Genomic DNA, 13,301 nt, shown 5'->3' on the forward strand with positions numbered 1-13,301 from the left:
GGAATCAAATAACTAACTCTTTGTTGGTGGAAACGCAAACCTATTTTTTAACAACGAAGTCCACTCCGCTTAGCCATCTCTCACTCATTACTCGTTCGCGGTCTGTAGTTAAAGGCCTTGCAATTTCCTTACTACGAGAAATGCTATCACAATGGTGGGGCCTCTGACATTGACGTCATAAGTAAATATGTATATGTATATTCTATAATAGACGTAAATACCTACTCAATTAACGTCATTGCCCGAACTGACATCAATAACAGCCCTGTCTGTGTATGTGTTGCTAGAATACGTAATTTCTTATTTGGGTAAGTTTTTTGGTGAATTAATAAAGTGTAAATTTGTTTAACATTAGGTACCTACCTGTTCATGGTAAGGATACACCGGATAAGGACTAGGACCTCCACATCAGGGAGTACGTTTTGTTAACGGTCCCTACGGTTATGGTCATTTAATAAGTGTCGTAACGGTCGGTAAGTTCAGATTTTAAGTTCAAATGGGGCTCTAGAGTTGGACCAAGAAAAGTCTGCAGCGGATTTGATAGCCCACGCATTGCAAGTGTTATTTATACGTCATAATTTCATAGAATTTAGACGTTTAAAATAGTAACACTCGCATTGCGTGGGCTATCAAATCCGCTGCAGACTTTTCTTGGTCTGACTCTAGTTTTTCTGGGGGCCTAGCCAAGATGACAATCGTTGACAGAAAACGCCAATCGAAACTACTCTACGTGACTATTTCGTAGCATCTGTCATTCTAATATATACATTTTAACTTTTCGTTAATTTTGTCGATGTACGATTGTGCTACGAAAAGTCACATGACTATTCCCATACATTATTTAAGTTTCTTGTCACTTGGCTAGGTTCTCTGGGGAGCTTTCGCCTCTCCCACGCCCGACAAGCGATTGTAACAGATTACTGTATCCCTGTAATTACATCAAATATCGCCCGTAGCGACAATTCCCTCCATTTTCGTGTCGTTATGACTCCCCATATCGTTACTCTCTCTTCTTATCTCTTCTTCTTGTCTCTTTAGTTAAGTCTCAAGTGTTTTCACTTCCTTTAATGGTATGTTGCGAACGCAACCCTTTATTTGTATAAAATCCTAATGCAGTAGCTAAACGCAGCCGTCGGGCTCGGCTAGTATTTGGAAGCTTTTTCTAAAGCACCAATAGGAGCGCTCCACATACCCTGTATCGCGGCCAGATAGAGGCACCTAAATCTAAACCACCATTTTGTACTTTCAAATTATGCAAATCACTCTTTCATCAGCCTTCATACAATCACCACGCCACTTCTACACCTAACCGTTTAGTCAAGGAACCCTTGTAAACCAGTAACTTTGGAAAATTATATTAGTTTACCTCAAATCGAAGCTTTTTATTTGAGTCGTCGAGATCCTGACCTGCACGGCGGTATATGTTGATATCTTACAGTCATATGTAGAAATATAAAATATGATGTCAAATTGATTTAAATAGCATTACTTACGTCGCGCTCGCACTCATATAAATGATGTATATTTCGTAATAGGGCAATTTTGAAACCAGATTAGATCATATTTATTAGGTAGGTATAGATATATGTTTCTAAATATTTCCGTATCGACAGTCGCAACAGCGGCGATAGGGAAACTCCTTTAATTGTTCAATACCCAATGACCCTGAATGCACAATAAATTCTAAATTGAATCTTATACTGCTGTTATGAGCATGGGGCCAAATATATCCAAATTAATTATGTACGTCGTACGTGTCAAAATCATAATAATATACTTAATTGAAAAAACGTATTAGTTAAGGTTCCGTATTGTATATAATGGACATTCAGTACCTACTTACCTACACAAAGCTCGGTCGATAGAAAATCGAAGCGAACATTTTACAAAACAACAACAAACTAGCCAAGGTGACAAAATGACATCGACAAACACCAAACGAAAAAAATGTATCGCGATGACAGATGAAAACCACGAAAAGAAAACAAAAACGAACGAATCGAAAACGAACGGAGTGTTCAAAAAGTCACGTGACTATTTCCATACATTATTTAAGTTTTGATTGTCGTTTTTTGTCACCGATAATCGTCTTGGCAAGCCCCCCTGTTTGTACGTTCTTCATTAAAGCGTAAACATATAAGTGTATACTAGGTATGTATTACTTCCTTACATTCATTGAGCAAGCGCATCCGGAACTGTCAATAAGATATAATAATATATTTAATGATCAGTCACATGAATGATAAATTTAAATCATTAGATGTTTATCAAAATGAATCAGTTGATAGACACGTGGGCGTGGCGTGTGACATCTATCGAAAATAGAACGTTATCATTGGTTGGCGGAGCGCCAGCTCTCAGCGCGTACAGATGGAAGTGTCATCGCACACGGTAACTTTTTGTTGCAATTGTTATTATTGTCCACCACTGTGTAGAAATTTATGAGCAGACATCGTAAATTTTATAGCATTTTCGGTGCAACGGTGAATTGGTATAAACAATTTCAACCCTAATGATTAATTAGCGTTAATTACGTTCATTTTAACCTCAATTTACCATTTCAGTTGGAATTATCTATACCAATTCCGTTAACACCACTCCGCTGCACCAAAAATGCTATAAAATTTACGATGTCTGTTTATGAAAGATATAATTTCAAGAGCTTGTGAAAACACAAGGAATTTATGAAAATAAATGTCACTTTATGAGACAACATGTATTGAAATGACAAGTCTCGTTTAGATACTTTTAGCAGCTAATTAGCGATAGAGTCGGACCAAGAAAAGTCTGCAGTGGATTTGATAGCCCACGCAGTGCAAGTGTTATTTTATACCTCATAATTTCATAGAAGTTCTACGTTTAAAATAACACTTTTTGTACTGCGTGGGCTATCACATCCGCTGCAGACTTTTCTTGGTCTGACTCTAAACGGGCGTGATTTATTTTATTGCAAAAGGTTGTTCACAGAAATTTTTGAATCGTCAGATCGCGCGAATCGCGCGTCAGAGTCGTGTCATTACTCATTTCGTTCATACTTATCGGTGTGCGTCAGATGCACTGCGAGATGTGTCAAGTTCGTATGAGATGTGACAAGTTTGCAACAAATTGTAATTTCTAACCTAACGTCACGTAAACGCGACGGTAAATAAAACTAAATAGAATCAAATTACCTACCTTATATCTACACATCGGTAACTCGTGGCATTTAGGTAGCACTTAAAAGATTAGTGATGAGCACTCATCGGTAACTCGTGGCACTTGACAGTTTCTAACAGACTAGTGATGTGACAATGTTCTTCCTATACGAGTCGAGAAAAAGAAACCACTAAAAAAAGGAATTAATTAAACTAATCTTTTAAGTGCTGCCTAAATGCCACGAGTTACCGATGTGTACAGTTATATCGTACAAAATCAGTATTATTGTACTAGGTGTGTTTCTTTAAAATTTTCATATTATGAAATACATAATGATATTAGGTATAAGCAAGTAATATGTAATAAAGATTTGTTATGGCATGTTTCATCATAAGCCGCATGTAGCTCTAGTGAGTCTGAATGTAGACTGCTAAATTTATTCCGCGTTAATCATTTTCAAGTGTTGTCGATGAGGAGTTGCCAGTTTTGTTTGAGTGGGTGTTTTGTATGAATGAATCAAATGAATGTAATCGCGCGTTTGAATTATTGGCTATTTAAATCAGATTGGCGTAGGCGTCAAGACATTTTTGTAACGTGTTGGTTTTGTATGCGCATTATAGATCAAACGGGAATATGGTTACAAATGTTACGCCTGTCCTAACAAGAATCAGGGTGAAAATTATGTATCCCTCTAATTTATGAAACGTGCGTACAAAAAAATGGAAAAAAGGGTAACAAAGCTTTGTAAATACTTTCCACGAAATTATATAGTATTAAGCGTGAGCGGCTGAACCATTAATGGAGTTTTCCGAAAAAGAAAGAAACCTGGATAAAAATAAATATCTGTATGAAGGCTATGTAAAAGTTATTCAGTTCTGACAAGAAGTCATCCGTCATCCTTGTAAAATCCGGACTTAGTAAGTAGTCGGAGGCCGGATAAAGTAGCCTCGCCCGGGTAAACGAGACACAGGATTATCCTGACGGATAACCTCCGCAATGCAACGCGTTTTCAATTTCTTCGCAATGTATAGGCGCGGAGCGGTTTATTGACCGATGCGTTAGAGAAGGTCTCACTTTATCACGGGCTAAATGCTTTCGTATATCCGGATGTTCTCCTCTACAGGTCACAATTCTCAACCGATTCTCGTGAAATTTTGTGAGCAGGTTCATTAGTTAGATAGATTTTTCTGTCGTTTAGTTTTAAGAAAATGTTTAAAATAGTGGAAATTGGCATAAAGAACTAAGTGACATTGCATCTATGGTGAAGTTGACAACTATGGCACTTAATACCATTGCAAATACGCTGTGATAATGACTCAACGAAGTAATTTTTTTTTGTTTTTATATTTATTTACGGCTGTTGTTGTCCTAAATATCAATTAAAAAAAAAACTTTTTTTAAGCTTATAAGCTCACAGAGCCACTTGTTTAAATTCATAACAGTAACTGTAGGTACCCCTACGTAGATATATACAGACATTAAATAAATTGGACATTCAAACTAAAATATACGAGGATTACTCGTATGGTTGATATTAATATTTCTACCGATTTTTCCTTGCACGGCAAAAATAGCGTCAAGCCAAATAAATTGTTCACCACGTGGAAGAACGTAGAACCTGTTTCCTTCGTTGTTACTAGCGGCCTAGCCACGTGTTACCACAGAATAAATAATAGTACTAGGTACAGAAGACTCACTCTCTAACAAAACGCGTCTGTTACGATCAGCACAGATGTGGCCGCTAGGTGGCGACAGCGCCACGCGCGGCTTATGGCTTTCACCCAAAATTGGGGCGGAACGGATGTTCTTTTAGCTACCTGTAGCAAAGCGACGAAATCGCGGAGTGAGCCACGCCTGGTGTTACTTATTTATCTTTGCCTTAAGCTGTATGGTATGAATATTAAGATAAATATGAATTAATATAAGAAATCATCTACGTCTCAGCATTAGTTCTTTAAAGATGTGTTAACACAAGAAGGTAGAAGTTATTTAAATATCAAAGTGTAAATTTAACGAGATTTAAGTAAAACCAATCTTAACCATACGGTATCTAGTAGGTACTTATCTATTGTAGGTAATATAAATATAAATCGCGGAATGGTTGACACATTCCTGTTTCGATTGATTAATGAATCAAATTATTGCCTGCTTCATACACAGCATTTTACAAGAGTTTGACAAAATCTTGTTACTTAAGCCCTAACTTTTTAAACAACTGGAAAACAAACTGTTCGCGAGTACTATAGTAGGTTGTCTTACTAAAGCAGTTTGGAATTGCATTGTGTTTTAGCTTTATACGCTCAAAGGGCACTGCAAAATCCCTATTTCTCAAGTAATTGAACGACGTCCTGGATAATTGACATTTCCTGTGGCATTGCAGTCTACAGCATCGCTGCTGTCGTAACCCGAATAAATATAAGGTATTGTTTTTTTTACAAAAATGGCATAAAAGGAATCGTCATTGTGTGGCAACCATTCGCAATTTGGATGCAGGTAAAAAATAGGCCAAATACGAAATATTTAATATCGTAAGACTGTTAGCAGACTTAATCTTGTACACTCAATCTGTGGTAAATATGGTTGAGCACGGGATCCTCATCATAAGGCTCCACGTTTTCCCCAATCGACTTCGGCATCTCACCCATATATGGTGCTGAGCCTGTGCAAGCGTGCCGTGATACCAGTTCCAACTCTGAAAGTGATCACTATTAGTTAATACACAACATATTATAGCCTTCACCATTATCATCATTAACTTAAGAGTTATTCTCTTGACGGTGGCGGTAATTATATTCTTATGGCGTTGTAATTTGGGGAAGAGCAGTAGACATAGAAACTGTTTATGTTCTAACCTAGTGACACTGCTGATTTATTAGCAACTAGCTGTGCCCGCGGCTCCGCCCGCCTGGAATTCGGTCTGTGTCAGTAAGCGGCTAATTTCTAATCCTAATTTCTCTCCCTCTCCCCTGGAGGCGGAACTTGAAGTAAAGTTGACAGATGGATATGCTAGAGGACTGTAGTCCAGATAAAATATTTTACAGTTAGGTACCTCTTAATAAAAGTACACTCCAAAATCAATAGTTTTTTTCGCCCTTATTAAAATTTTACACGTGATTTTAACGACAGAGTAGTAGATGTATATCGGACGATACAGTAAGGTATACGCGCGCGAGCGAAAACGAAGCGGCCTCCCTGGCTAGAGCGCCAATCACCGTGGTCTCCTGAGGAAGACCACGTGCCCCTTGTAACCTCAATGCGTTGCGAGACTTTCGCGACTGATTCTATTTTTTTCGGGAAGGCATGAAAATGCGTATAAAATGCGAGTCCCAAATCGTTTGGCTCCGCAAACGACCAGTGCCGGATTAAGATATTTTGATGCCCTAAGCATTTCTAGACCATGGCGGCCCGTCTCCCTCCCTGACTGTTTTTTATATCGAAAATTTTTCGATATAAAAAACGCAAGTTGATAGAAAGTTGTACATTTTTACTTTTAGTATGGAAATTAGTTATATCATTTTATCACGAAAATTGACAGTGCTGCAGCAGTAACGTTGCAACAGAGTAATGCTGCTGCAGTCGCCACCCGAACGTCACCTTTATCATATCTTAGAAAGTTATTGAAAACGCGAGCGAAGCGAGCGCGAAAATTTTTGAAAAAAAAAACGCAATTTGACAGACAGTTGTATATTTTTACTTTTAGTATGGAAATCTGTTACATCATTTTATCACGTAAATTGACAGTGCTGCAGCAGTAACGTAGCAACAGAGTAAAGCTGCTGCAGTCGCCACCCGAATGTCACCTTTGTCATATCGTAGAAAGTCATTGAAAACGCGAGCGAAGCGAGCGCTAAAATTTTAGATATAAAAAACGCAATTTGATAGACAGTTGTACATTTTTACTTTTAGTATACATCATTTTATCACGAAAATTGACAGTGCTGCAGCAGTAACGTAGCAACAGAGTAAAGCTGCTGCAGTCGCCACCCAAATGTCACTTTTGTCATATCTTAGAAAGTAATTGAAAACGCGAGCGAAGCGAGCGCGAAAATTTTTCGATATAAAAAATACAATTTGATAGACAGTTGTACATTTTTACTTTTAGTATGGAAATCAGTTAAATCATTTTATCACGAAAATTGACAGTGCTGCAGCAGTAACGTAGCAACAGAGTAATGCTGCTGCAGTCGCCACCCGAATGTCACCTTTGTCATATCTTAGAAAGTAATTGAAAACGTGAGCGAAGCGAGCGCGAAAATTTTTCGATATAAAAAACACACATAGACCGTTGTAAATTTTTACTTTTAGTCCCAACCAGGCGCGAATCCAGGATTTCATACAGAGAAGGGATGGGACAGTTTTTTATCAGCCTAGCTTCGCATAGGGCTCGATATTTAAGGGTCTCAGCGAGGTTGTTTGATGCAAGAGAGGTGAAAAGATGCAAGAAAGCAGAGCTTGGAATTGACCAAGTGAATTGAATTGGCGAAGTGTGAGCAAGGCAGAAGGCCCAGCTGCGAAAGAGGAAAGCTTGGATTTGGATCCTTCGCCCAAGTGTAATTAAGGTAGAAGATCAACTTTGCCGTAAGGCAGAAGGCCTCGCATAAGACCTAACGCCGAACTGCAAAAGAGTGGCTTGAAATCGAATCTATGCATGTAATCACGACTCTTCTACTGCTCGCTCTTTGGCTTCACTCGAAAGCGCTTCTTGATAGGATTCTTTTAGTTTTCGGCTTTCACGGAGCCCCTTATAACACTTTGACAATTAGGTCTCAGGATCGCGGCTAAGGAGCAACTCGGCTTGGCCGACAAATCTGGCGTGCAAGAGAGCAAAATTCGCTAGAAAATCGGTAACCTATGTCGGAAAAATCGGCTGGCCGCAAGCCCGAAAGCAAGATATCTGTTAGTTTACCAGGGTACTCTATAGTGGTAGCACATATTTGAAAAAAGTTTGCCCCTCCTTCCTAAGTAGCGCCATAAGATTCAGGGGCAAACTTAAGTCAATCGAGTGTTGTGGCTACCCCCCCCTTTTAGGGGTTGAATTTTTATAGCCTATAACCTGGCCGGGGATGTTCTCGACAAATTAGTAAAGTTTGCATCAAAATCCGTTCAGCCGTTTTCACGTGATGCGCGTTCAAATAAACAGACAAACAGATAAACAGACAAACAGACAAAAATTCTAAAAACTGTTGGAACGTGTTCTGTTATCGATTCTAAGTATCCCCAGCCAACTTTTTTTCGAATATCTTCCATGTACAGACTTTCGACCCTCTTCAGCTTTATTATATGTATATATGTATAGATAGATAGATAGATGTATAGAAGATATGGTTACAGATGTAGTGCATAAAAGTACTGAGGTTGACGGAAGTATCCTGATTACAAATACGAATACTTCCGAGAAAATACGATGGAAAATAATTATGCATTACATCTGTACACTAGACTCACTTTCATTAGGATGCTGGCACTGATACATCCTCATGAAGCAGCTGCTCATGAACGTGCGGTAGATGCCGTGAGGACAGCGCGCACACACCATCACTCTGCGATTTTGGCACTTCTGAGGACAGTCGGCTCCAGATTGGTCATTCCCTGTCAACATAATTCAAGACTTAATTCCACTTTGACAGTTCCATCATGACATGATCAAACATGGAGATCAGTCTGGCATACTTAAATCTGAATCGCTTATAAATTCATCGAAAGCGATATGCCTTGCTTTCATCATTTTCCTCGCGTTATCCCGGCATTTGCCACGGCTCATGGGAGCCTGGGGTCCGCTTACTAACTAATCCAAAAAGCGAAGACTGATAATTATGCCTTGCCTTATCATGGACATGGACATCTAGGTCTCTTCAAGGCAAAAGTGGCTACTAATTAGACTATCACTACTAAAATAAAGATTTAATCAAATAAATAAGCAGGTACCTTTTACGATTGGTAAACTCAGTTTAAGACGAAACAGGAGCTGAGTTTTAAATATTTTAGGTAAATATACCCGTCTCGCTAACGGAAGCGGCACCTAAAAGTAGTGCGATAAGGACAAGGCGAAAAATCCTGCGTAAAAATCTCAAAAATCGAGGTTTCGTACTCCTCTGTTTCCTCCTCCAAAACTTAACCAATCGTAACCAAATTTGGAAATCTAAATGACTATGAAATTATCTGTTTCGGACCGTTTTGCTTTTTTGGCTAATTGATATCAGTTTTGAATGCCACGCCTCTCATTGCGGCATAGTCAATTAGGCCATTTTGGCCAATTTTGAAGGGCTCTAGCGCCTTAAAAAACATAAATATCAAAAAAAGCAAAACGGTCCGACACAGATATTGACAATATTAATCTGTGTTGAAAAAATCATTGCTCTAGCTTCAAAAACCACGGAGGAAAACGAGGAGTACGTTTGTATGGAGAAATGACCAATCCCGTTGGCTCTTAACTAACTAAAAACCTGTCCAAGTGCACGTCAGACTGACTGAGAGTTCCATATAACTAGGCAACTCTGGAATCCATAAACTATGAAAGTAACAAAAGAGATATATCATGTATGATTAATTGATTAATTTAAAATACATCGGCATAAATACAAGTGGGTACAAATTAACAGTTTTCGGACTTTATCTTTAATATTTATACTCTTTACTAATGAGTTCTTGTCGAGTTTTATCTTTCTTGATCAATGGAAATGCTGAATCAAATTTTTGTGATGTAACTAAAAATGTAAAATTTTGGACATTAACATATCCAAAATGTCATGAAGTAGAGTTGCTGAATAATCCTCGGCAAATAATGGAATTGCATGCTGCTGTTGTCGCGTAAATGGAGCATATAATTATTTATTAAAATCATAATTACGGTCAAAATTATACCTAAATGATTTTCTTCTTGGAACTTACTTTTTTCGCCATCGTTATCACCTTCTACTCGCGGTACGTCATCGTTATCAGATTCATTAGCAACTTCTTGCTGGCCTACATGGTCTTCTTCTTTCGATATCCCAGAAGTATCGGAATCTTTACCAGGATCTTCATCATCTACAGGGTTTTCTTCTTGCTGAATTTTGGAGGGGCTGGAATCGTTGACAGGATCTTCCTGATCTACACCGTCTTTCGGGCCGGAGTCATTAACAGGATCTTCCTGATCTACACGGTCTTTCGGATCGGAGTCATTAACAGGATCTTCCTGATCTACACGGTCTCTCGGAGCAGAGTCATTAACAGGATCTTCCTGAACTACAGGGCTATCTCCTTGTAGTATCTTGGGGCTGGAATCGTTAACAGGGTCTTCTTCCTTTCCAGGTAAAATGTTCCCTTGCCTAAGTGCTGTAAAAATAGTCACTTTCACGAATTCATAAAAAATATATTTCTACTGAATAATAAAAAGTATCATATTTTTTACCGTTGCAGTACTTTCCAGGTACTACTGTTGTGTTTACATCTGAAAAAAAAAATATGTTCGAGATGATTGTTAAAATTAAATATATAGGTACTCCAAGGGAATAAAGAACATGTACCTTTATTCTACCCTTCTATATAATTGCTTTAATTTATAACGATAAATTTAACCAATAATAATGTAGCGCAGAAAAAAAAGAGAAGAGAAAAAGAGGGAGAAACAGACCCACCACATACCTAACTCAAGATGGTTAGTAAGGTAAAGGATGACTCACGCTAGAACGGTCCGGTTCCGGGCCAAGGCTTACAACACTCTGTTTTCTATGAAGGGTTGATCGGTTATTACATGATGTTTTGTATAGAAAACTGAATTGTCGGACGCCTCGGTCCGGACCTGAAACTTTGTAGGTAGTGTCCGAAGTGACTTGTGATTTACTGACATGCCACACGTTCAACAAATGTAAAAATACAGTTTTTTGGGGTCATTTTGTGGTTGAGACGGTAAACTAACCTCCATGACATTTGATAAGTTTCAGCTCGCATTTAGACATCATGACATGACGCCTCGGAGTATTTTGGTCCTTTACTTTCACGCAAATGGTGGCTTTCACCAACGGACATACTATTTTAGAACACTTTTCCATTCGTTTTAAATGCCGTAAATTATTCGCTAGTATCAAGCTGATACAAAAAACTGTAAAATTAAAGGTTTTTTTTATTTGGAATAATATGGAGATTTACATTTTTTAATATTTTACTGTGTGTAATAAATACTACGGTGGTGTACTTATTGCTGATCTATTGTTACAATTTACAATACAAAACGTTATTTAATTCTAACTCATATTTTCAACCTTAGGAATTAAACATTTAATTACTTACTCGACAAAAAGTATATTGTGTTTGCAAATGAATTCATATTGTATATAAATTATTAATTAATATTTATAAGCTACGTCTTCTCTGTAACCATTTGCAGGTTTCTTTTAAATATTTCATTTGTTATCTCTATTAATTTGATACAGGATGTTTACTAAATCCTTTGCAATACCCAGATTGGATAGCCCTTGACCTTTTCTGTCTAAGCCAAGGATCTCTAGTGAAGTGGTACAGGGAATCAACTTTACAAAGTATCTACAGCGAAAAAAGTGCTGACATTGGCAATTTATAAATTCATGTAAAATGCGATAAACATGCTTATACCTCTAGCTTATGCTGTGAGAGGTTATTATCTTGGTAAGACATTTGAAAGTTTACATAATTCAGTTATGTAACACAAAGATAATAATATATTTAAGTAAAAGCCATTGTGATAAAAAATGATTAATTTTTTTTACTTTTAGGTATACATAGTGACAACGAAACGTTCAGGAAAAAATCCCGAAATGTCAGGGGCAATCAATACATATAAATTTTGACGTAAAAGTATACAAAAAAAAACAACCTGTAGATCAAAAATGATTTGAATAATTATTGCGTGCGGCCGATTGCTCGTTAATTAAAAATGAAATAACAATCTGCACATAACTGTTTTTATGATCATAAATAGTTACGATGTGAAAGCAAATTGCAATTTGAACTTTCCAATGTCAACTTCATGAATGTTTGCATATAAAATATTTATATCAAGCCAAACCCAAAATGATGTACTAACTGCACGGTACTGCTATAATTCAGTTTAGTGATTTCAGTTCTCTATTAGAAATTATAGATATACATCATCATATTCATATTTCAAAGAGCCCACCACCTTTCGATTGAGTAATCGCCATTCTGTCATCTTTTCTGATATCTACGATGTAACGTAGGTGGTAGGACTGGTAGGCACCCAAGTAGCATTGCAAGCTGTATATAAGCTGTATTAAAGTTTATTTGTATACTATAAGCTGTACAGTTAGGCTGTACAAAGGCTGTATAAGCGCTTATACAGCCCTTATAAGTAAAAAAAGGGCCCAAATTATACAGCCTTTGGCGTTATTAGAGCTGTAGAGTAGCTGTATAAGCAATACATAAGCTGCATAATAGCTGCATTACAGCTATATTTCGGTGTAACGGGAAACCTTAACACTACAGATAATCTCTTATAAGTACGATATAAGAATATAAGTTTTAAATGAGTTATAAGAAAGAATTACAAGAGAATAATAATCATTTAAGAAACTAAAATGTCTTAATCTTGTTCATTCGTAATATAGTAATGGCGACAATAAAGTGTTATAGTGGATGGTAAAAGTAAAAGTAAATATTATACAGGACTTCAATGGAATTTTACATTATTGGTAAGTGCGGATTATTATTTATTGTGAACCTGTGTATCTTTTCTGGCAAAATATTTACGCGCCTGCAAAATAACAAAGAGAAACCATAAGGAAAATATCAAAAATCGGTAAAGTTACTGTTTGTTTTTAAGGTTAGAGTATCAAAAATATTTATAAATATTAATTCTAAGGCTAAACAATTTATTTTAGCTGGTAATCATAACACGGCGTTAGTCTGCTAAATATTTGCAAGTATTTCTTTAATTATATTTACAAATACGTTTTTTTATTTCTTGTAAAATGGCGACAATTTTTAAACAGCCTACAGGATAGTTGGAGAGCATTATAATCTTAGTAGCTGTGCTGTGTAATAAATAGAGTGTCTTTTACAGCTTTTGTAATTAAAACAGCTTTATAATAGAATATTTGTATTCGTTTGGCTGTATTTCGGTTCTCCGTACATAAGTTATAATTCTCTTTAGAGATCCGTATAACAAATAAAAAACCTGTACTGTAACTGTC

General features: G+C 37.0%; 1 protein-coding gene across 1 annotated transcript; it reads right to left on the reverse strand.

Annotated features, from left to right (window-relative positions):
- Positions 1 to 5,640: 5,640 nt before the first annotated feature.
- Positions 5,641 to 11,613, reverse strand: LOC134791883 (uncharacterized). Its single transcript, XM_063763003.1, has 6 exons — positions 11,404 to 11,613; positions 11,033 to 11,215; positions 10,526 to 10,564; positions 10,024 to 10,449; positions 8,581 to 8,724; positions 5,641 to 5,827 (listed from the first exon to the last, which is right to left on the reverse strand). The coding sequence occupies exons 1-6, from the start codon at positions 11,438 to 11,440 to the stop codon at positions 5,682 to 5,684; spliced, it is 975 nt and encodes a 324-aa protein (XP_063619073.1). The 5' UTR covers positions 11,441 to 11,613; the 3' UTR covers positions 5,641 to 5,681.
- Between the last annotated feature and the right edge of the window lie 1,688 nt (positions 11,614 to 13,301).

Source organism: Cydia splendana, chromosome 6 (assembly GCF_910591565.1).
Source record: "Cydia splendana chromosome 6, ilCydSple1.2, whole genome shotgun sequence".
NCBI lineage: Eukaryota > Metazoa > Arthropoda > Insecta > Lepidoptera > Tortricidae > Cydia > Cydia splendana.

Coding starts and splice junctions, on each gene's coding strand:
- LOC134791883 (XM_063763003.1), bottom strand. CDS start 11,440: ATGAATTCATTTGCAAACACAATATACTTTTTGTCGA. Junction 11,216..11,403: donor CACAATATACTTTTTGTCGA/GTAAGTAATTAA, acceptor TTAATTTTACAG/TTTTTTGTATCAGCTTGATA. Junction 5,828..8,580: donor GTGCCAGCATCCTAATGAAA/GTGAGTCTAGTG, acceptor GATCACTTTCAG/AGTTGGAACTGGTATCACGG.